The sequence below is a fragment of the Nothobranchius furzeri genome, chromosome 6, assembly GCF_043380555.1.
Source record: "Nothobranchius furzeri strain GRZ-AD chromosome 6, NfurGRZ-RIMD1, whole genome shotgun sequence".
Classification (NCBI taxonomy): Eukaryota; Metazoa; Chordata; class Actinopteri; order Cyprinodontiformes; family Nothobranchiidae; genus Nothobranchius; species Nothobranchius furzeri.
In genome coordinates this window covers 25,552,218-25,572,060 of record NC_091746.1, presented here as the reverse complement: position 1 = coordinate 25,572,060, position 19,843 = coordinate 25,552,218, and the positions used below count along the sequence as shown (strand labels likewise).

At 46.1% G+C, this 19,843-nt stretch overlaps 2 protein-coding genes across 12 annotated transcripts in view; both read right to left on the bottom strand.

Moving 5' to 3' along the window:
* rgs12b (regulator of G protein signaling 12b) overlaps positions 1–6,164 on the bottom strand; it is an 88,138-nt gene extending 81,974 nt beyond the window's left edge. For all 4 annotated transcript variants that reach the window (XM_070552056.1, XM_070552057.1, XM_070552058.1 and 1 more), the window contains exons 1-4: positions 5,931–6,164; positions 4,396–5,664; positions 3,917–4,150; positions 883–1,866 (exon numbers count right to left, since the gene is read on the bottom strand). In XM_070552056.1, the coding sequence (XP_070408157.1) occupies positions 883–1,866; positions 3,917–4,150; positions 4,396–5,457 (2,280 nt within the window). In that variant the 5' untranslated portion in view covers positions 5,458–5,664; positions 5,931–6,164. The remainder of the gene's footprint in view (positions 1–882; positions 1,867–3,916; positions 4,151–4,395; positions 5,665–5,930) is intronic.
* Positions 6,165–11,495: 5,331 nt separating this feature from the next.
* htt (huntingtin) overlaps positions 11,496–19,843 on the bottom strand; it is a 61,465-nt gene continuing 53,117 nt past the window's right edge. For 5 of the 8 annotated variants that reach the window (XM_070552051.1, XM_070552052.1, XM_054743945.2 and 2 more), the window contains 4 exons: positions 17,144–17,336; positions 16,846–17,008; positions 16,599–16,759; positions 11,496–11,938 (listed from right to left, as the gene is read on the bottom strand). In XM_070552051.1, coding sequence (XP_070408152.1) covers positions 11,725–11,938; positions 16,599–16,759; positions 16,846–17,008; positions 17,144–17,336 — 731 coding nt within the window. In that variant the 3' untranslated portion in view covers positions 11,496–11,724. The remainder of the gene's footprint in view (positions 11,939–16,598; positions 16,760–16,845; positions 17,009–17,143; positions 17,337–19,843) is intronic. The other 3 variants (XM_070552054.1, XM_070552055.1, XM_054743949.2) reach the window with 1 other exon arrangement.

Here is a 19,843-nt window from a genome sequence, read left to right as displayed (position 1 = left end):
GAATGGGGAGGAGTCACGTGACTTTACATAGTCACGTGACCTCACCCTATGCAGTTTGTAGCAAAACACCTCTTTTGATTGATTTTTTTTATCAAAAATATAACGTTTTCTTCTTTCTGTCCCCTTTTCATTTTGGTTTTAGACATTTAGTTTTGTACGCTGATTTAATGTGAATACATTAATAAACGACATCTACAAAAAATAACCACAGAACTTGCTGTAAATGACTGATTCATGAAACATCACGGCCGCTGAAGTTTTGGAGACTGATGCAGTTTTATGACAGAGGCTCAGCCTACCCGTTAGCCCGTCAGTCATGAAAGACGTGAATGACATTTCTCCATCAATTAAATACTAAATACTTCATTTCCTGTCATTCGTCATCCTAACATAACACATGGCTGTGAGGTTAGTGAATCAGCTGCCAGAGTCTCTTTAGGAGGGTAAACAGGTGGTTTTCAGGTGAAGGCAGATGTCTGCTTGGTGCATAAAACATGATCTGATAGGTTTACCAGCTCTGGGGACCGCGCCAGGTGGGACGCTCACACTTTTATTATTCTAAGTATCAGAAGTCTGGTTGATCTTCGTTTCTTCAGAAGCTGCAAATCAGCAGAAAAACTTCCAAACCTGAAGGACTTTGTGTGTGGTGAATAAGGGGAGTGAGCCCCCGTGGATTTATTGTTTTAATAATCAGCAGACACACACACACACACACTAGCCAGAGTGTGTGATGTGGTGGGGGCGGCTTCTCATCTCATGGTCAGTTTTAACACAACTCTCTCATAGGCCATAAACCCACACACCGTTTACAGAAAAGTTTATCCCATCAGTTCAAAGACGTGGAGGAAGACGAACGTTAACCTGACTTTGTGACAGACGTACCTTTTTCTCCGCCTCTTTGGAGTTTCCTGCGTGCCTCTTCTCTCTGTCGTGTCTCCGTGCTGCGCTACGCTCGCGCTCACCAAACAGCTTCTTGGCCCACTCGTCTTTCTGCAGCCGGTGGCCGTGAGGAAGTGCGGCAGGAGGAGGAGGCTGGCTCCCACCTGGTGGTTGCATGTGGTCCCCGGGGGCCAGCGGGGCCCGGTAGCGGTCTGCTGGGATCTTATTCATGGGTGGGGGCAGGGTGCTGCAGTTGGCCGATGACCATCCGTCGGTGGACTCGGCGTAGGACTCCTGATCGCTGCTCAGACCCTGGAGGTGGCTGTGGTGGTGCTGCTGACGCCAGTCTCTCAGCACATGGACAGGCAGCCACCGCTGAGGTTCCACCCCGACTGCTCCTCCGGCCCCTCTCCTTTCTCCTCCCCCAACAGCTCCTCCCAGCTTCCCTGAGGAGTAGTGGGGAGGGTGGAGGCCTCGTGAAAGCCTGCCGGGGACATCGGGGTGAGTCAGGGGGAGAGGATGAGGGAGGTCAGCCAGATGAGGGTCATGAAGATAGTGGCCATTTCTCAGCATGGGAGGTGGAGGAAGAGGAGGAGGAGGAGGCGCAGCTGCAGCTCCTAGGGTGGGACTCCAGGCCTGCTGGGACGAGGGTGGGCTGTCCCAGTGCCGCGTCCCTCCAGACATGTGGTTGTGATTGGGGGGGCCTCCCAAGTCCACTAAAAGCACTCTATTGCTCTTCTCCTCAGGTAAAAAGTTGCCGATCCCGCTGTCGCTGTTGCTGCTGGTGCTGTGGTTCTGCTGTGCGTCATTGTCCGGGTCGTGGAAAGCCCGCGCCCGAACACCCTCGATGTTGTCTCCCATGTCCCGATAGAGGACAGAGACGAACTGGAGGAGAGGCTGGGAGCTGGGGGGAAATTCTAGGCAGCCTCCTGTGTCTGGGTCAGGGGTGCATTCAAAGCCGAACCTCCTGGCAACCCCCAGGTGGACCTGCAGAACCGGTCAGGAGAAGCAGTCAGCGAGGGCAGCTAATAAAACACTTTCAGCTGGTTTCAGTGGTTCTGTACGAAGAAACTTGACCAACTTCACACCGGACCGCACTCTGCTTCCCCCTGCTGACCAGAAACTGGTGGTTCAGGTGGGAACACTAGTCTCTACCTGCCTCACGGCAACAGCTGTTTGCTCTGCAGTTAGCTAATATAAGGGCTAGCAGTTAGCTTTTTCAGTTCGCCGACCGTCCATAAAGAGCAATGGAGGAGGAAAAATAAATTAGCTTTCTCTGTCAGTTGGCATCGTGGTGGAGCCTGGAAGTAAAAGTAAGAAAGTGATGTCTGTGGAAATAAAGCAAAGAGCTAAACCAGAGGGAACATCAACGTGGACTACGCTAGCTTAGGGAGCTAAAGGAGGCTACAAAATCACGGAGTTATGGTGACCTGGCTTTGTTGCTACTGGACTTGTAAGTAATGATATTTATTTCCCAACGGTGTGGATCTTTTTACTTCATAGCTTATTCAGCATCAGTTGGCTTGTGTTAGCATTAGTTTGTTGGTAGCGCTAGCTACAGCAGGCCGTGACAGTTTTTTTTTAACGACAGTTAAAAAGGATGCGATTGGTGAAAATCTGGCGATACGATATATCACGATATATTGCGATACATTCGGCCAGACGATATTAGCAATTTTTTTAGACAGAATTTATTGTAGGGAAATTCAGTAAACAGTCTAAACTGATACTTAACATGTTTAACATGAAGTATCTAATAGAGGGATTTACTAGGGCTGTCCCGTTCCAATATAAATATAGAAAATAATTTGATATCGGTCAAAAAACAGTATCGGATTATATCGAACGCCATCAAAAATCTCCAATATAAGCAGTCCTTAAAGGTTCACATTTTTGCAACCAATGGTTAAAAAAATTGTCATTGTTTTCATGCTTACTGTTATTGGCTCTTGTTCTCCTATTGAGTACGATCACTTGATCAAGCCTTTCATACATTCCAAACTATGATATAGGTATGTATGATTTGTGCTGATATCATATCGGATTGATATCGGTATCTGTCAATACCGAAGGACGCAATATCGGTATCGTATCGGAAGTGAAAAAGTTGTATCGGGACATCCCTAGGATTTACATCAATGGTGGAAACAAAACCCAATGCACACTGCTGCCAACTAGTGGTCGGAGTATGAAGTGCACCGAAAGAAAAGGAAAAAACACAAATTTTTGCATGTAAATTCTTCAATTATACACGGCTTTTGAATATCGATATAATAATGCAGGAAAAAATATCACAATATATTGCCATATCGATATTTTCTTACATCCCTAACAGTTAAGATACAATACAGTGAATAATCTTTACAAATAAAGCAAAATGTTTCATTTCCTTTTTAAATAACAGTAAAATGGATGTCATGTCATGGGCATTTTTTTACTGTGTGGGCGTCGGACGAGCCCCCGCACAGAGAGGACAAACATGTCAGCTCTAAAGCTGATCTTCATCCGCATACGTCACACGTCACGTGATCAGGAAGCAGAACATTCACGCGTTAGGAGATCGTTTTGGGCCACTGGTGTAAAAAAAAGTGAGGCACGAACCGGAAAAGCTTCTGCCGATCACAATTCAACAACGGATTATGAAAGAACGGATAATGCTCGAAACGCGCGGATTCTTCCTGATGTAAGCGGTGAGCCTCCTCTTTGTTTTGGTTGTTTTGGCGTTGACATCATGCTAGCGCGCAACGTTCTGTCACTCTTAAAAAACAGTAAAAACGGTGAGAAACGCCGGCAGCGAAGAGCTTTACCCATCATGAAACGGCTGGCAGCGAATGAGTTAATAATGGGACCTAATGCATCCCTGCCTGACACTAAGCTTTACGGGGTTGTATTGGGGGGGTTAAACCACCAAATAGTTCCCGAGCGCCGCCACCACTGCAGCTCCCCACTCCCCACGGGACGGGTCAAATGCGGAGATGAACGTCACCGGCGTGCGATGAATTAATGGGACTTTAACTTTATCACGGATTGTTTGTACCTGGTGGTGACATAGTTCTGGATCCACGATGAACACGTGACATGAAGTCCTCAGGCCCCCCTCCGCATCCTGCCCGTTGCTGAAAGGATGGTCGTCATCTGATGCTTGCATCGTGACCAAGCCAAAGAATCGCCGGTCGTCAGGACAACAGGCGCTGAAAGCCAGTTTTTCTGCAGGATAGGAGGCCAGGACGTGACCTCGGTCGCTGCACAGGCGCACGCTGTCATGCATCACCTGGATGAATATAATTACTGCATGTTAGCACCTGAAACAAACGAGGCCATTATCATTACTAACAGCCCAGTGGGACTCTGGTTCCCACGCTGTTCTCTACTCTATTTATTTTGGTCAATCTGTAACCTAATAATAATAATATAAATGTTTTACATCTCTTGGCACATTGTGCAACAACTGATCGCTACAAAAGCAGAGTTGAAAAACAGCTGTTATCTGCGGAGGGTAAAGAGATTCCTTCACACCTTCATGAGGACTAACGAATGAATCTTTTGCTCGGCCCTGAGTCGCCTCATGCTCCCTCTGATGGCCTGCAGGCTGTCGTTTTCCAGGTTGGTTCCTGAGGAGGCGAGCTCGATGGAGCCTAGATATCCAACAATCATCCCCACGTTCAGGATGTCTTCGCCAGACTCGAGGCCAAAGTCGCCTCCTTCCCCCACGTCCATGTCTTGCTCTTCTTGGTGGTGAATGCGGAGATGCTGAAAGTCCGACTCCAGGAAAACTGAATCGTCATTCAGAACCTGTGCCATCTCCTCCTCAGAGAGAAGGTTGGGGTTACTCTGGGAGCGAGAGCAGTTCCGGTATGTAGGGAATTCTGGATCAGACAGCGGCCGGGGCTTGGAGGACGAGCCGACCCCGGGTCTGTCCTTGTCCGAGCTGCTGGAGGAGTGACTGGAGTTCTCAAAGATCATGTTAAAAATCCCCCCAGACTGCAACTCAGCCACAACTCTCTCTGCTCTATTGATGCCCATCTGCTTCGAGTCCAGTTTGGGTTTGTACCATCCTCCCCGGGCTCCACACCCCGACCTGCTGTTATTGATGCCGCTGTCATAGTAACCATCCAGCTCATCGTCACTAGAGCAAGAGTCCAGGTATGATGCTGCCACCGTGTTGTTGCTGTGGTGACGGCTGGTGGCGGTTCGCTGGTGGCGCTGGCGTCTGTGATGGTCTCCCTCTGCAATGACCAGCTTCAGAACGCCGCAGCATCGTCCGATCAGTTTGACCACATCCTCGTGAGAAGCGTTGGAGACGTTTATATCGTTGACAGAGAGGATGTAGTCTCCCGAGCGTAAGCCCACATAGTCTGCAGGACTTCCTTTCAGGATGCAGCTGAGGACACACGGGCTTTGGCCCGTCAACGTGAACCCATAGCCCGTCCTCCCTCTCGCCACTTCCACCGCCTTGATGCGACCATACTGGATGGAAGTTGGAGGGGGCTGGGGGAAGCCACTTCCAACACACGGGCGTCTCTTGGAGGATGTATCCATCTGCCTGGACATTGTACCAGGAAACCTCTTTTTGTCCATTTATCAGACAGATTTTTAATTTGCCATTTTAAACATTTAGATCCTGCTCCAGCGAGAGCACAAGGCTTTAGTGGGCGTCTACATCAGCTGTGGTGTCAGTCTGCTTCGAAACCAGGAGCAGCGGCTCAGAATGCAGCACATGGGTGAAAACCAGGCCTCTGGCGGTCCCATCCTGGTGTCAGTCCTGCTGCCGTCCAGGGAAGATGTCTGAGACACAAAGTCACAGGTTACCGCTTTATTGTGGGTTTCAATTCATCACATTAAATCAGTTTTAATCTTATTTTTCAGCGCGCGTTCAGATTTCACACTTTATCTAAACTGTTGACTCTGAAAAACAAAAGCAGAAATATGAATTTCAGGAGGAAAACGTTAAAATGATCTTATGGGACTGAAAACATGCTAGTTTTGTAAATACAACACAATAAATGTTCATATTTATTAGACACAAAGTGGAAGGGAAAAGACTGACACACCTGCGCAGGCTGCTGGAGGCCAGGTAAAGCACGTGGCACAAGTGGTGTTTAGTTAATGTTAGACACCTCTTTAAATTAAAAACTCGCTGACGTAGGAGCGTTAGCTTCATTCGGTAGCACACCACGCTAGCAACGTTAGCACCGTTTGTAGAATTGCTACAGGTGAAAGAAACCACCAAGCAGGTCGGTTATCACGTGACGCTGACAACGGCGCGTGTTTGATTAGCCTATTTAAAGTTTCATAAAGTTTTCTAGCCGTGAGTTTAGCCTTTTGGCCGCACAACCACTCTTGCTAGGCGCACCGGTCCCACCCCTCGAGCTCCATATCTATGGAATGTCGGTCCGTAGCCATAGTAACGGTAGTGTACACAGATAGTTTCCTTCTCGATCATTGGCTCTCCCTGGCTGTCAATCAAAGCAGCTTACTGATGAAGTGGAGCAAAAAGTTAAGTTAGCTTGAGAAATCACTGGTTAAACTTCTAACGGTAACCATTTCCACAGGTGTCAAACCGCGGGGCAGGTTCGGTTCCGCTAGCGGCTTCTTACAGCTTTAGTGGGTGTTTACGAAAGCAGAGTGCAGGTAAAAGCACTTGGACTAGTCAACAAACTTTAAAGAAACGACAGCAGCCGGCTGAAACACGTCCGAGTTGTAAAAGTAAAGAAGAAAAAAAGGATGGATGGATGTCTTTTTAATGATGTTTTCTGCAGCGGATTCTCTCAGCTGGAAGTAAGAAAATGGCTTACTTGTCGGTGTTGAGCGGTGATGTAGCTCCGGACGACTACGTAGTTCAGTCGTTTGGGTCGTTAGGTAAACTCAGGGGGCGATGAGTAAACAAAAGAAAAGACCGCACCATCTGGCGGAGTGGCCCGGAGGAGGAGGAGGTCTGGGGGAGAGGAGGTGTTTAGAGTGGGCAGAGCAAACACGGGACCCTCGGATGGACCAAAGTTTTACTGCCTTCATGAATTCCGCTCGTTCTGCTGCTGCTGGATCTTCTACCAACCAAACGTAGTTTAACATTTTAATTTCATGTTCATGTTCATGCATAAACATCATTTATCCGAGTTAACCCTAACCTCCCAAACTTGTGCATGGTGAGGTTTAAAAAACACATCTAGCTTGTACAGCTTAGTCTACTCTAACTAAATTACAAACATTTAAAGAACGTACAATATAATCGAATAAAAATGTAAATCTTACACAAAAAAGAAAGACAGCAAAATAAAGTAAACTTAAAGAGCAAGTCACCCCTAAATCAACTTTTTTTCCTGATAAAATATATAAATGTGTGTCTAATCGTGCTGCAGACACGTGTAGTCAATAGTTTTGCACTTTAGTGCATTTTAGTTAAAATTTTAATTTTCTGCCTAAAACTGTCAAGTGTTGCGCCGTTGTCAGGTAAAAACTGCACTGCATTTGAATTTAAATCTGCCATCGCTATTGGCTAAGAGGTACCCTAGAACGTTAGCTGGTACCATATGATGTCACAATGGCTGTGTTCAAGATGATCCAGTTCTGCGCAGATTAGATCACCGGTGATCGGCGCGCAGTGCTAGCCGGTTAGATTTGTGTCCGACTTGACGCCGACTTGCTGACGTCATGCATACATAGGCAACGATAACCTCGCGAGATCAAGGCAGCCGCAAATTTTGGAGCAAGGCGCTGCAGTTGCTCTCCACCGGCTGCAAAACCTAGGGCATGACGGGAAACGCCTGGCTCTCACCTGATCTAAGATCTGATTGGTTCACATTTTGATCCAAACATCCGGTGGTTGAATGCAAAATGTTAGTTGGTCACATCTTTAAATCATGTAACGTTGATGATGACAACTACATAGGCCACAAAAAGGAATGTGATTTGTGTTATTTTGTCACGTTTCCTATCAGCACACTAAAGCTACAGCTGATAACCTTTACTTATTATTACAGTCAGGTCTCCATATACAATATATGATATCCACAAGCACGTGAGGATGTGTTTCGGTTGCTAACAGGCACCAGAATTAAAATAAATAATTAAACAAGTATGAACGCAACATCGTCATCTATCATCACCCACGAGCTACACATGTAGGGAAATCTGCCCGACTTAAACGCCGGCTTTCAGCCACTCCCCCTGCTGCATCCGTCTGCTCTCGTGTTTTCTAGGCGAGGCGCTGCTCAACTCGAACAAGGCCTGTGTGTGTGTGTGTGTGTATTTGTTAGCGGCTCCGCCCTCTCGGTCTGCTAGGCAACAGCATTTGTTGCATTTTTCAAACAGGAAGTGGGAGTGGGGTAAGAATCTAGTAGGGGGTGACTTGCTCTTTAAAGTCAACATCAAGTGTCTATAAATAACAAAAAGGTAAAGTTAAAAAAATTATAGGATTTAATGTTCACATATGTGGGCGCAGGGCCCTAGGACTTTGTGAAATAATGTTTTCATTTATTTCAAAGTGGGATTGTGTGAAAATAAGCACAAATATTACATCTTTACCTGCCTCAGTTTAGAGAAATCAAGATGAGTCACAAATAAAACCTCAGTTTAAAATGCTTTAGATTGTAATACATTAAAAAACATGGTTATTCCTGTAGAATTATTGTGAATTTTTAGTCATTCAGGCAGCTTCTGCAGCACATAACTCTTATTAAACAATGTCAGTTAAATTTAGTCATAAAAAGTAACATGCAGCTGTTTTAAAGGGCCTGCGTCACACTGTTATTCCCTCCACAGCAGCAAAAGCACAATGTATGATAAAAGATTACCGTTGCTGCCACCCACGCAAAAATAAAATTAGAGCATTTTCACATTTATAACAGAACTTTGTTGCTCCATCTATATAACTTAGTGTCTAATATTCTTATTTTTACCATATTTTCATGTTTGTAGTAAGAACGTGACGTTATATCGTACAAACTTTATAAATATGTAAACTGTACAAATTTAAAAACTTTATTGTAAGAACGTGAATGTTATATTGTTGGAACACTAAAGTTATAACGTGATGTTGCTCTAATTTTATTTTGTGGGTGGCAGCTCTATGCTTCCGTACATTTGGGATGTCCTTTTGATTAAATAAGTTATTTCTTCTAGCCAGAAACACGCCGACATCTGTGAAACTTTAGTTTCACATTTCCAGAGGTCTGAATTTAATCTGAAATTTATTGCCCTCCTTGTTTTAGAGCCTCATGAACCATATGGCAGCTGCTTTGTAATCCTGCTAATGCCTTAATCAGACCACACACGCTAATGGGCGCCGTGAAGCAACCGTGTGCGGTTTGGTCTGTGAAGAGTGAGCTGCAATCTTAAAGAGAAAAGGGAAATGTGATAAATGTGAAAACATAATTGTTATGTGAAGAGTTTATGTTAAATGAGCACATTACTCCAGTTAACTAGAACAGACTTGGGTTTGGCCCCAAGGGCTGGTATCCAGTACGTTTTTGCCGTTTCCCTGCTCCAACACACTTCATTCGCCTGTGCATCAGCTCATCAGGCTCTGCAGAAGCCTGTTAATCACCTGCTGATTAAAATCAGGTGTGATGAAGCAGGAAACAACTAAAACATGCTGGGTACCAGCTCTCGAAGGGAGTTGTCAAACCTTGGACCTCGTGGGCCACAAAAAATGGGATCTATTTATTTCCTAAATGCAAATATTTCATAGTGACTTCTTGTATTGGTACTCAAAATAGACATATGCAATAATTGTGACAACATTTTATTAAAAATATTTTAGTCTGTCATTGTATGGGTCAGAGATGTGTTTTATGCGCGCACGGCCCTTTGGTTCGCCTCTTGGCAGTTGGAACGTGTCACATAAATATAAAATTTAAGAAATCAAAAAGCACAAATTAACCCATTTAAACCAGTTAAATCACCTGAAAATTAATCAAAGGGACGTTTTCAGAGAAAAAACAAAAGATTCAATCTGCACATTTTGTTCAAGATGAACAAAAAGCCACTAAAGGTTTTAGAATAAATCTTCTTACCCCCTGCTGAAGTCTTTGCTCTTCTAATTCCACTGAGATAAAAACATTCTCCTCCCCGACCCCAACCACACAACCCCTGCAGCGAGGCCTCGCGTTAGAAATCACGATAGCTACAGACGGCTGAAACGCCAAAACCTTATTTTAAAGAGCAAGTCACCCCCAAATCAAAATTTTTTTTTCTGATAAACTATATAAATGTGTGTCTAATCGTGCTGCAGACACGTGTAGTCAACAGTTTTGCACTTTAGTGCATTTTAGTTAAAATTTAAATTTTCTGCCTAAAACTGTCAGTGTTGTGCCGTTGTCAGGTAAAAACTCTGCACTGGATTTGAATTTAAATCTGCCATCGCTATTGGCTAAGAGGTACCCTAGAACGTTAGCTGGTACCATATGTCACAATGTCGTGAGCCTGTGTGTGTGTGTGTGTGTGTGTTTGTTAGCGGCTCCGCCCCCTCGGTCTGCTATGGAACAGCATTTGTTGCATTTTTCAAACAGGAAGTGGGAGCGGAGTAATACTCTGGGAGGGGGTGACTTACTCTTTAACAAGGCATTAAAGACAAATGAGAACGTTTGAAGTGCTGAGTGTGTTTATTGTTCTGCACACAGACATCGATGTCATATTTGCCTGTTTATGTTTTTTTTTTTCAGACAAAATGATATTAAAAGCTGAAGAAAATAAGAACTGATGTGATGCGGCGTTGCTACGCCTCCTCTTGATCGTGCGATTTGTCGAAGCTGCTGCTGGTTGCTAAGGTCACTGGGCTTCCTCTGGACTCCATCACTTTTCTTCACGGCAACAGCCGCCACAGAAACGCAGAATTCAACAGGAAGCCAGATAACAGGAGTAAAAGCTAAACATGCTTCAGTGTACAGAACATACATGTTGGTCATCGGAGGCAGGCGCACAGAGGAAGAGTCCAGCTAGCCCCAAACACTAGAAGCTCATAGTGTGAGTGTGTGTGTGTGTGTGTGTGTGTGTGTGTGTGTGTGTGACAACAAACGAAAGATGGCGACACATCACACACCCTCACATTTCATCATGCACCACTTTACATTTTACTGTACAATTTATTTCATTTTTACAACATACGAAGGTGCTCCATTAAGACCGTTAACCTTTTCCAGTCTTTCAACAACAATAATAAAGTCGAATATCCTGAGAATTAAAAAAGTACAAGATCTAGATGAATCCATTACTCTGCATAAGGGAGCGAACGGGCTGCAGCGGGACAGAGACGAGCTCGTTGTTCAAATAAAACCACGGGAGAAACAGCTCGGCTACCGGATATTTAAAAAAGCAGAGAAAAGCACTGAGTTTGGTACTTCGTCACGATCGTTCGCAGAACTCTGGTGCAGACACGGTTCAGGCTCTTAAACGGTTAAGAGCGGTGCTCCGTTCTGAGAGGCTCATCCTCTCAGAACGGAGCACCGCTGCAGCTCCGCGGTCACGATCACGGCGTTACATTTACGCTTTCCCAGTCTCGTCTCTGGCGTATTTGCATCATCCCGGTGTCACAGAAAAATAAACGCATGGAGCCTTATATACAGTAAATACTTCATTTCTATTGTACGTTACTGACATCACAATATGAACACGCCCTCAGGGGAACATCAACTAAGTGAGGAGGCTGCGGACGGGTGGACAGCAGCTCGTGTCCTTCATAAGTGCATTCGGACAGAAACTTTCCTCCACCCTCGCTCGCCTTTCCGATCTCAGTAGCTCCCTCACATCGGCGACGAGATGAAACTCGTCTGTGAGCGGCAGGTCTAATTACATCTCTCTAATTTATTATGTCCCTCTGGCCCCCGCGGTGGCGCTCCCGCTGCGCTGCCTTCAGAGGGACGCGTCCTGGTGGATTGACTGCAGGCAGCCCAGCAGCTGGTGATAAGGGCTGCCTGGCGAGGCCACGGTCTCAAAGACGGACTGAAACGCCCTGCGGTCCAGCTCCTCGTCGATCTGGTGCCGGTAGAAGTCCATGGCCACGAGGCAGAACAGGTTGACGTCCACGATCTCGCTGGAGCCCATTCGGCTGATCACGTGTGGAAGTCTGGTCATCGGGGAAGGACGATAAGGACAAACAGACGATGTTCTGATCAGGTTAGAGGAGCGTCTGCAGACTCAGAGCAACACAGAACCGGCCAAAACAAATCAAGACGCCGATTCCTAAACGAGGAGAAACTTCCTGGAATGTGTCATTTCTTTAATATTCTGCTTTATAACTGGTTCTGCGAGTGAGAGAGCGTGTGGAGGGGAGGGGAGGGGGGCTGCAGCGGGTTTCCATCACTCAACACGTTAAAGCAGAATCAGATCAAATGTACTGTTTCAGGGGAAAACCTTTCAGAAAGCTCGTTGGTACTCGGCTGACTGGAAATGCAAACAACAAACATCGGACCAGAACGGAGGGGAAGTGAGCTGAAGTCATTATTTTTGGACCTCAACAGCTGTTGAGTTCGCCCACAGCTTCAGTTAACACAGCTAGAAAGTTCTGACCAGGCCTGAAGTCCAGAACCTCCAGGGTCACATAAAGGTCAGCCTTTAGTCTGATGGATTACTGCAGCACCGCTCTCACAGCTGATCCAGAGTGCTGATGCTCACCAGAACTACGAGAGTAGAGCGCATCGCCCCGTTCCTGCACCGGCTTCCTGTAGCTCCGAGAATAGACTTCAGACTACTCCTACTAGTTAATGACTGAATGGCCTTGCACCGGTGAAGCTCTACTGTCACTACGCCAACCCCCCAGACCACTCAGGTTCTCTTACTCCAGCCTACTCTGCAGAACCAGAACCAAGCATGGAGCAGCAGCTTTCAGCTTCGATGCTCCTCTCACCTGGAACAAACGTCCAGACTGCGAAGCTTTTAAATGTCGGCCCGTCTGTTCAGAGCTGCCAGTGTTTTTACTTTATCCCCTAATCAAGCTAATCACCGGGAACCACCTTACTGATAAAAGTGTGCTAGCGTTAGCCTCCCTTTGGGCTAACCCTTCCGCATGAAAGCACATCAGCAGAATGAACAGAAAATGGGCTCGATTGTGTTTTAAGGAGACATTATGACTTTCCTTAATTTATATGGTTCTATGGTCAATACAAAACAAGGTTAAGAGGTTTGTTGCGCTAAATCCCGCTCACGTTTCAGTACCTTCCAGAATGAGCCATTTCAGGGTTCTAGATCTGGCCACGCCCACCTCCCCCACTGCCTCAGGCTACTATTGACCCTTTGAGCCGACGTCACCTAATCACGTGGGCCCACCATGGTGAACGGCAAAAGCATGTAAACAGCGAGCGACACGAGTACTAAACAAAGGGAAAAGTAGAGCCTGAAATTGTTTTTGCAATCAAAACAAAAACAAAACTCCTCCAGCATTCCTTCAACTAGTTCATGGCCAGTTCAGTTATCAGAAGAAGTAGCGCATCTACGGGGCTCATAGAGAGCGGTATGTTAACTAGCTTACCAACGTTAGCTTACGTTCTCTCTGCAGCTGTTCACGATGTAAACATGTTGCTGACTTTGCCTAAATTCACCCCTCTGGATTTATAACTTTATGTTATAAACAGCGTTTCACTTTACACCAAAGCTGATTGTTAAAAAGTCCGGATCCCTACCAGCTTCTGTTGCTGGTGGTGTTACCGGGTTCAGCTGCTGAGAAGATCTCTGAACGGCGACGCTCATATAAATAACGTAATTTTAACACACGTAATCATACATCGGAGCTTTGTTAATATTCTTATATTGTTAATAATTGTCTCGCTTTACACTACAGTGGACGGAGCGCATCCTCCGTGGTGAAATACCGTCCATCAGGATAGTACAAACAAACTAGGGCTGCACAATATATCGAAAAATTATCGTCATCGCGATAACAGGACGTGCGATAGGCCCATCGCAAAACACGTCAAAAACGGCGATAAATGTTTGGTTCAAACATTTCCATCCGTGTCATACATCAACTTTTTGTAAACCAGCTGTTTTTTACGCGGAAGTATTATTTCACCAATCAAATGTAGCCCTTCTGATATGCGGCCAATCAGATGGGTCCGTTCACGTAATACGCCCGCCCCCTACGTAGACCCTTTTGGAAAGCAACACCTGAACTGAGTTAGCGGCGCCGTTCCCTTGTTCGTCATGCTGGCTCAGAGCAACGAACGCACTTTGTGCTGATGTTTCTGGAATCAGCGCTGCTTTCAAACGTGAACGTGAGTCCGCTCGGTGTCGTTAATCATTTTTACCGGGCTGACTCCGACACGTGCCGGTGAACCAACCCACCTTCATGTCCCTAGTGTTCCACTGGGTGGTGATGTTAGCCCCAGGCTCCGGTTAGCTTCCAGCTAAAAGGCTACAGCACTCTCCTCCCAGGCCCACCCTGCTAAAGAGGGCCTGGAAAAGTTCCCCCACACATCAAAGTGATTTTTCATTTATGAGCTTTTATAACCTTGTTAATCAGGATAGTTGATTTGCTGCTGCACATAAACTGTCAGTTAGAAGCTCTGCTAGCCACTTATCTTAGAGGAGCTAGTTCAATTTGTTAGCTTGTTATCAGAATCATAGTTGCAGTTTCATCATCTGAGCTGCTTTTTAAGATCCAGGTAAACTTGTTCAATTTAGGGTTAAAACCAAACATTTTCATATATTTTACATGTAGTTTTTTTTTGCCAGTTCCTCTTCTGAAAGGTAGACAATTGTTTTTCTCTTTCCCTCAGAAAATCTTAATATTCTCCTAGTTTGGCCCAGCACAGTTCACTTCCCATTACAGCAACATCCTTATATCATAACCACATAAGTGGAGAAAATGCTCAGTAGCAATGAGAGAATTTGCTGTTGCATTTAAGTGATGTTAAATATTATTTAACATTTATACTATTTATTCTAAAAACCCTGGTAAGGGATGTTTTTCTGTATTTGGAGCATCAGAAAAAGTTTTATGGTGGAGGTGAAAGTCACTGAGAAACTGCATGCATGCAGTTTGTTGTTTTGCTGCTAATACAGTAGCAGGTGCAGCTGCTAATACAGTAGCAGGTGCAGCTGCTAATACAGTAGCAGGTGCAGCTGCTAATACAGTAGCAGGTGCAGCTGCTAATACAGTAGCAGGTGCAGCTGCTAATACAGTAGCAGGTGCAGCTGCTAATACAGTAGCAGGTGCAGCTGCTAATACAGTAGCAGGTACAGCTGCTAATACAGTAGCAGGTGCAGCTGCTAATACAGTAGCAGGTGCAGCTGCTAATACAGTAGCAGGTGCAGCTGCTAATACAGTAGCAGGTGCAGCTGCTAATACAGTAGCAGGTGCAGCTGCTAATACAGTAGCAGGTGCAGCTGCATGTTTTTGCAATAAAAATGTTATGTTGTAATGGAATTCATGCATTAGTTGTTGTTTGCTTTGAGCCCAGAGCAGACGTCACACGCCAGACGACATCAACACTGCATACTTTAGTATTTGTTCATTTATCGCGAGTAATATCGATATCGCAGTATTAAGCACTGTTATCGAATATCGCAGGTTTTCCCAATATCGTGCAGCTCTATCACAAACACATCACATTTATCCCTGTTCCTGTCTTCCTTGTGAAATAAATGAACGTTAATCGTACCCGGTAAAAACATGCTCGCTGCTAATCTGAGGGCTGCTAGACCGCTTGATGGATCGCTGCAGTTCATCTCCGTCCTCAGTCTCCATCAAAGTTATTAAAAAGAAAAAACGAGTTGTTTACGTCCTTGTCTCTTAGTGCAGCCGACCGCGCAGCAAGCTGAAACCATTTTACTGTCAAATCAACTAAATAAAAATGATAAAAAACTACTAACTGGCTTGTTTGACTAGCTTCACTGGAGTTTCTACGGGTGTAAACGGTCTTTTTGCCGTCCATCATGGCGAAGGGGGCCGTCACATGAGTGGCGTGACGTCACGTGCAAAGGGTCAAAAAGCCGAGAAGCTCCAATAGGAGGGGCTTGGAATAGAGCTGTTCCTCCACCCTGGAGAGGTTAGAGGAGGTTCTATGCTAGTTTTCCCAGTTGTGACATCACAAATGTGGACATTTTGAAACGGCTTGTTTTAGGTTGGGGCTGGGCAATAAATCGAAAATTTATCATCGAATTTATTGACTCCCATTGAGATAATTTTTCCCATGTCAAGAAATTTGATAATTAAAAAAAAAAATGAAAAGGTGTGTGTAGGTTGGCAACATTCATGAAGCTGCACCACCTTAGGTCGTTAAAAATGTGACTGGACGAACACACGGGCACGTGACAGCCCCATCTAGTGGACAACTGTTGTTTCTGCGCACACCTGTAGCTATCGTCCATTTATCGTTATCCAAGTTACATCCTCAATATATCGTGATATTGATTTTAGCCCGTATCGCCCAGCCCTGTTTTAGTTACATAGTTCCTAAAACCGATCGCTGACAGAAAACAGATGGATGGATTTTTTTATGGAGGCAACGGAGATCCACAGCAGCTCAAAAAGGAAGGAAGAGGTGAGTTTAGCATTAAATTGGGATTGAGACGACCTCTGTTGGGATTAGAGATTTTGGTAGCATCGATCATCCCTACAAGATTATCTAGTTTAAATGTTGTAGGAGCTCCCCGTGGGTCTCCGCGTTACGCAGACCAACAGACTTCAACCGGACGACTCGCCCTGGATCTTCTGCTTCCCCTCTACATGCTGCTAAATAAAAGAAAGAGGCCGATCGCTGCCTTGCTCATGGATCATGTAAGGATACAGAGCAGAAATCCACTGGGAGGTGGACGCAGAGACAAAGAAGCAGGAGAGGCTCCACATAGCCATGGCCACTGGTGTCCTCTGAGTGAAGTTGGACAAGGACAGCAGCACCCAGTCTCGCACCATTGAGGACTGGCCCGTGGCGTGGAGCGTCTGGAACACCTGGGTGGGCGTGCACAGAAGGGAGGAGTCTATAAAAACAACAGCTCGGACTGCTTTTCTCTCGTTTCGGGGCTGCTGCTGCTGACCTTGTAAACCACAGTGGCCATGAACTGCGGGTACGGCTGCTGATTGGACAGGAACTCGCCGATGACTTTGTTCATGACGTCCTGCGGAGGGAAGAAGTCGTCCAGGAACTGGGGCAGAATCCTGGACACGACCCGAGCCTCGCTGGGTAAACCTTTCCTGATCCTGCAGGAACAGGAAACCCCGGCGTGATAGTTAGGACACAAAAAACCACTTCCTGTCTTTTCTCACCACTTTGACCTTTAAAATAAAAAACCTGGAATGATCACCGCGTGACCGAGTTCTGAGGTGAGGCTTTACCTGTCGAAGAGCACGGAAACCCTCTCCATGGCGACGATGACCGACTCGCTGTCTGGGGCTTGGGGGTCAGGGTGGGCTTTCTCCTTGCCTGAGGAGAAACCAACATGACCCGCTGTGACGCCAACCGCCTCGGCTACAGCAGAGCCAGCCTGACCTCTAACCCCTGTGGCATCTGAGCCTGACGCAAGAACCGCTGAGAAGATGAGAAGGATGGCGGCGCCGGTCGGACCAGTGGGGTAAAGGTTGGGGGGAGGGGGTCGCATCACATGACTCAGATTAGAACTTTAAAAACCACAAACAGGAAGTTTAATCAGGTGGTGTCTGACTGGTGCTGGAGGCGTTTTTAGAGACGTGGTTTCGGTGAAATGGGTTCTCTTGTGACCAGAATGAGCTTCAGCCACACATTTGGCACACGAGAAACGCAGGAAGTCGGTTTGCATTTTTGAAAAGGGCCAAAGGGTCTGCAGGCCAACTCTTGAGCAGGAGGGGCATTAGGATACGAAGAGCTACACACTAGCGCTGTGGTTAGTAGGGCCAGGTAGGGTTAGAGGTAGGCTACATCACAGGTGCAGGGAGCAGGCAGGTGAGCCCCATCAGCCTAAAGCACAGCGGGCGCCTGGGCTTCAGACGGCTGCGTTCCATTTAGAAAAGGTTCTGCTCATGAGCGGTTTTAAGGAACAAAGCAGCTGCGAACGCTTCTGTCTTTTGGACTTTTGGAACAGGCCTGAGCTGAATAAACAGACACGTAATCATACGGAGCTTCAGAGACGGTGCAGACATGAGAGGGAGAAGGAAGGGGAAACCAACGAGAAGCTGCCGGGCTCCTTTCCTAACTTTTAATCTTTTACTTCTGTAGCTGTGAAGCCATGAGATGTTATTGCGTGTTTGCAGATTGTTAATAATTATAAAATCACATTTATTTAGTGGTCAGCTCCAAAATGGATCGCTGCCGTCTTAAAGCAACCTCCACTATTTTATAAACCTTCATGCTGGGCACGAGGGCTGGTGCACCAGAGCTGCTCCCGTCAACACCTGTCTGATGTGGTTTAAAGGTGTTGCACACAGGTGGTCTAATAGGAATGAATGCCTTGTAAGTCGTACTCTGGGGGAAAAAAAGCTCCGGTGCGCCCGTTTCTGGAGTTCCTAATGCTAACAGTTAGCTTCTACTAGCTGAGGCGTTCTCTGCTGCTTCCTGGACGCTAAACCAACAACAGCCTTCCCCGTCGTGAGTCCGGATGGGCGAGTCCATGAATGTTAGTGACAGTGTGACGTAGATCTGTCAGGATTTTCTATCCTAGAGTTTCACCGTCTGTTTTCTATCAGAAGCTACTGCAGGAGATAGGTGTAGGAGACTAGGAGTGTTTCTCAATGCCAAGGAACCTTGCCTTGATGTCTTGGCCCCGCCCCGGTTGCCTAGGAGATACGTCATCAGGAGCCGCCAAGACGTGTTCCAATGTCCATGTTCTACCGAGGCGTGTGTTCTCCGTTTGTTAGCCGTTTAGCTAGCTGAGCGAGGATACACGGGAGGTGTCTTGTAGCCTAGCCTTGGTCAAAAATTATCCAGAATACACTGCGGTATTTTCTAAAGGACGGCTGATCAGAAGCCGGCAGCTACTTCGGGGCAAATTTCAAGTTTAAAAGTAAGTCAACTAATTTAAAATGTTTTTTTTTAGATCCAAAGAGGTTATCTATGGTTGGTTAGTTGCTAAGTAGTTGCAGCTTCGGTGGCTAGCGGGTAGTAACTCACTTATTTATGTAATTTAATAAACATATACACAATTTAAAAAGTAAAAGTCTTGTTAAATATTTATATTTAAACTAATACGTATAAAATATAGTTTCTCCCGTATCACGTGACCGCCGTTGAAGCCGCGGTCACGTGATACAAGTCTGTTCCATTTAACTGTTTTCTTTGACCAAGGAAGGACCGTGTCCTCGTGAGCAAGGCACCTGGCCTCGCAAGACAACGCCTCACGAGGTCAGGAGCCTTGACATTGACAAACACCCATTTTTATGTTCAGCCTGGATGTTAAACTCAGAGGGACCCGTTACAATCTGAAACAATCATTAAAAATGGTTTATCTGTGTTCCACATCTTTAAAAGTTTATAAAACGATGCATGAAAAGCCAGGAGGTTTTGGAGACTGGAGTCATTTTAAGACGGCAGCAAGCTGGAACTAGCCATTAGCTCCTCAGTCTTGTAGGGACTAAACTGTATTTCAATATGGAGACCCTTTTTAAGAAACCAACTACGATCACGCTCAGTTTTAATTACTTTCAAACAAGACATTTCTTTTCTAAGTTGCTGCTAAATGCTTCGCTAAGCTAGGAGCTAATGATTATAGTCGAGAGCGGGACTCCTCATGCCTTCGTCTCTATTGGGCCATTCCCATCTGTACCGGGTCGGCCCGGGCCGGGTAGCCCCAGCCTGGCCCGGTTGATTCCACACATCCTTGCCTTAAGCCCATGTGGGCTGATTCTACCCACCAATCAGAGGCTTGCTCTAATGGAAGGTGTGAATTTGCTGTCAGCAGTGGGTGTGTTGGCCCTGGTCGGCCTGAAGCAGACCCCCTCGAGAAGAGGGCTGAGAATGAGCCTTGGTTGGCCCGGAAAAATACCAGGCCACCCAAATATGTAAACAACCTACGCTACCCGACCCGGGCCGACCCGGTACAGATGGGAATGGCCCATAAATCAGAC